This window comes from Octopus bimaculoides, chromosome 28 (genome assembly GCF_001194135.2).
Source record: "Octopus bimaculoides isolate UCB-OBI-ISO-001 chromosome 28, ASM119413v2, whole genome shotgun sequence".
In the NCBI taxonomy this organism is placed as follows: Eukaryota; Metazoa; Mollusca; class Cephalopoda; order Octopoda; family Octopodidae; genus Octopus; species Octopus bimaculoides.
This window is the reverse complement of record NC_069008.1, coordinates 16,065,439-16,069,616: the sequence shown is the minus strand read 5'-3', so window position 1 is coordinate 16,069,616 and position 4,178 is coordinate 16,065,439. Positions and strand designations below refer to the sequence as shown.

Below are 4,178 nucleotides of genomic sequence, written 5' to 3'. Positions count from 1 at the left end.
GTGAAATTAACGTGCAAGTGGCTGAGCACTCCACAGACACGTGTACCCTTAACGTAGTTCTTGGGGATATTCAGCGTGACACAGTGTGACAAGGCTGACCCTTTGAATTACAGGCACAACAGAAACGGGAAGTAAGAGTGAGAAAAAGTTGTGGTGGAAGAGTACAGCAGGGTTCGCCACCATCCTCTGCCGGAGCCTCGTGGAGCTTTTGGTGTTTTCGCTCAATAAACACTCACAATGCCCTGTCTGTGAATCGAAACCGCGAGTCCGCTGCCCTAACCACTGGGCCATTGCGCCTCCACTAGATCAGTAGTAAAAGCATGCTAGAAAAGGATTATTTTAAATGCCCAGCTGGCTCACTAAATGTAGTAAAAAGCTATGTTACTGATGTGACATAATTAGATGAATCTGAAGTAAGAAAAACCCTCACACTACTTCCAACCTTATCACACCCTTTTGACCCAACACTCTTTCAGCTTGAATCCATCCATGATCTCCAAATTTCTCACCCATTTTTGATCTTCCATTCTGAAGTCTATCATTCTTTCTAATGCTATTTATCAGCCCCTCTCTCTTGAGCCACTTCTATTGACACCAATCTCTCATTCACATCACCTTTGCCCCAGCTCATATTTACCATCAATCTACCCCCGCCCTTGTTCATCACACACTACATTACCCTGACACACTTGTAACATTTAAACAGCCACCCTTCTTTCATTTCTGTATGCACACTCTTGAAATCACTGTTTTATTCCTTTTTAGTTTCCTCTGACACCTCATTACTGCCATCGCTCTGTCTTTTCACATCCAATCCAATTCCTCAAATTTACATTTATATTATGTGGTGGTGGTGGTGGTGGGGCATGGATTTTCTTTAGAGCCACAAACATCTTGCTGTCCATTCTATCAAACATAACTCTCTCAACACCTCAGGTAAAAACCACATCTGTCTCCACTATACTTTCACGTAGTCAAGGAGACATTTTACTTTTAGCATTTACATAGTGAACTCCCTAGTATAGCTCCCAAGGAAAAAGGAACACAAAAAATGTAGAAAACACCTGGAAAGTGGTTGGTGCTATGAAGAGAATCAATTCATAAAATGTCAACTAAATGTGGCCATCCAAAAGAAGATGGTGTTACTGTTGTTTACGAAGACATTCCTGTCCGTCTGTCTCTTTATACACATATCTGTATACCTCCAGTATTCAAGTACAATTTTTTATGCATGTTGTTTCACATTTATGTACTTACTCTAGTGTATGTATATATATATATATATATATATATATATATATATATATATATATGCATAATTATATGTAAATGTAGGAGCCAAGGAACCAGGCGTAGGAAGTTAGTAAGTTTTGAGCATCAAAGAACAACTTTCAGGAACAATATTGGTTTATTGACATAGAAGGTTGTAAATCTTTCCAATATCGGAGTTTGGCAAACTGGAAAAAGTTATTTCATAATTCATGGTTAGCAAAAGGTGTTCAGGTCTATCTATCTATATATTCATACACACACACACAACTTTATATGTATATATATATATCCTCTTATGCTATGAAGAAATATTATGTTTAACACTTTATTGATATTATAACAAATGATGCAGTGATATTATTACACATCTCTGAGAATATATTTCTCAGTTATTTACCCAACAATATCTTTCCTATATCCTGGAAATATGTTATATTGAATATTTATGAGAATGTTTTTTATTTAAAATATTACAATAACCTGTTATCTCACCAATGTTGATATAACTGTGGTGATATAAAATATAGTGATAACAGCTTGTCAATTAGATCAACCCCATTACACAACTGGTATTTAATTTATCTATCCTGAAAGGATGAAAGGCAAAGTCAACCTCAGCAGAATTTCAACCCAGAATGTAAAGACAGATGAAATATAGCTAAGCATTTCACCCAGCATACTAACGTTTCTGCCATCTCGCCGCCTCTTGCTAGAAATATTACGAAATGGTTTATCCCCGGTATGAATATGGTTGTGTCTAATTAAGTTGCTAATTTCTGAGAATAATTGACCACTGATATTACAGTGATATGGCTTCACGAGTATGTTTATGAGAAGTCAAGTTATACAGTTGAGAGGAGGACTTACTGCAGATATCACAGTGAAATGGTTTCTATCCTGTATGAGTACGTTTGTGTCTAGTTATTTCACTACTCTGAGAGAATGATTTACCGCAGATATCACAGTGATATGGCTTCTCTCTTCTATGGCTACGTTTGTGGGAAGTCAAGTTACATATTTGAGAGAAAGATGTACTACAAATATCACAGTGAAATGGTTTCTCTCCTGTATGAATACGTTTGTGTGTAGTTAAGTGACTTTTATGAGAGAATGATTTACCACAAATATCGCAGTGATAAGGCTTCTCTCTTGTATGGGTACGCTTGTGAGAATTCAAGTTACATTTTTGAGAGAAAGATTTACTGCAGATATCACAATGAAATGGCTTCTCTCCTGTATGAATACGTTTGTGTGTAGTTAAGTTGGTAGTGTCAGAGAATGATTTACCACAGACATCACAGTGATATGGTTTCTGTCCTGTATGAATACGTTTGTGTCTAGTTAATTCACTACTTTGAGAGAATGATTTACAACAAATATCACAACTGAATCGTTTCTCTCCTGTATGAATACGTTTGTGCCTAGTTAAGTTGCTACGTTCTGAGAATGATTGACTACAGATGTCACAGTGAAATGGTTTTTCTCCTGTATGAATACGTTTGTGTGTAGTTAAGGTGGCACTTTCTGAAAATGATTGACCACAAATGTTACAGTGAAATGGTTTTTCTCCTGTATGCATACGTTTGTGTGTAGTTAAGTTGCTGCTATCCGAGAATGAGTTACCACAGATATCACAGTGATATGGCTTCTCTTTTCTATGGCTACGTTTGTGAGAAGTCAAGTTACATATTTGAGAGAAAGATTTACTGCAAATATCACAATGAAATGGTTTCTCTCCTGTATGAATACGTATGTGTTTAGTTAAGTGACTTTTATGAGAGAATGATTTGCCACAAATAATACACCGAAATGGCTTCTCTCCTGTATGAATACGTATGTGTTTAGTTATTTCACTACTCTGAGAGAATGAGTTACCACAGATCTCACAGTGAAATGGTCTTTCCCCTGTATGAATACGTTCATGTTTAATTAACTCACTGTTTTGGGAGAATGATTTAGCACATATATTACACTGATATGGCGTCTCCCTTGTATGCGTACGTTTGTGTCTCTTTAAGGTGGTATTTATCAAGTATGATTTACCACAGATATCACAAGGATATCGTTTCCCTCCTGAAGGATTCTGTTTCTGCTCTTTTAAATTATCATTTTCATTTAATGGTTTATCACTGATATCACACTGATGTGATACTTCTTGTGTATTTTTTGACATTTCTCCAATGAATAAAACAAAACCGAATCCTTTAGCTGTTTCACCCTATTACATTAATCCCTTGAAATTATTCTCTGTCCATCACAATATTTCAATAGTTTTCTTGTTTCTGTTTTTACACAATTATTTTTATGGTTATCAACTGTGATCTTCATCAATATCTAAAGATGCTACAAACTCCTTTAGAATTACTTAGAATGCAAAAGCAAATAGAGAAATGTTACAATGAATCTCAAGTGAGAGCAAATATTTCATAGTAATTCAAGCCGATATTTATAGCAGTAGGTTTATTGTTTGTGTTCCCTAAAACATTTTCCTTTAGTCTTTAAAACATGATAAATATTCCAGATGTATCCAATGTTAAAAAAGTTGTTTTGTGCCAATGTCATCCGTTGATCTGAAATAATAAAGAAACAGTATTAGATACAGAGGAGAGATCAAAACGGAAATGTTACAACATTTCTATATTAACTAGTAGCATAACCCAGCGTTGCCAAGAATTAAGCTTTTCAAGCGGTTTGTTTCAAACCAAACTAAGTGACATCAACGTCAAATTTGAGCGAAATCCGTTGAAATTGGTAAACGATTGGTTGAATGTGACAATTTGATTGGGAAATCCCGTAAGGAATCGGGGATCTTGTTCAAAACGGGGGCACCAGTATTTTCTTAACGAAACACTTTGAAACTTGGGACACTGGTAGAATGTGTCATATAAAACATCTTTTTCTCTAAG

General features: G+C 35.8%; 1 protein-coding gene across 1 annotated transcript in view; it reads right to left on the bottom strand.

Annotated features, from left to right (window-relative positions):
* Positions 1 to 1,331: 1,331 nt before the first annotated feature.
* Positions 1,332 to 4,178, bottom strand: part of LOC106868523 (zinc finger protein 91) — a 16,404-nt gene continuing 13,557 nt past the window's right edge. The window contains exon 3 of the mRNA XM_052977494.1: positions 1,332 to 3,490. Within this exon, the coding sequence (XP_052833454.1) occupies positions 2,165 to 3,490 (1,326 nt within the window). The 3' untranslated portion in view covers positions 1,332 to 2,164. The remainder of the gene's footprint in view (positions 3,491 to 4,178) is intronic.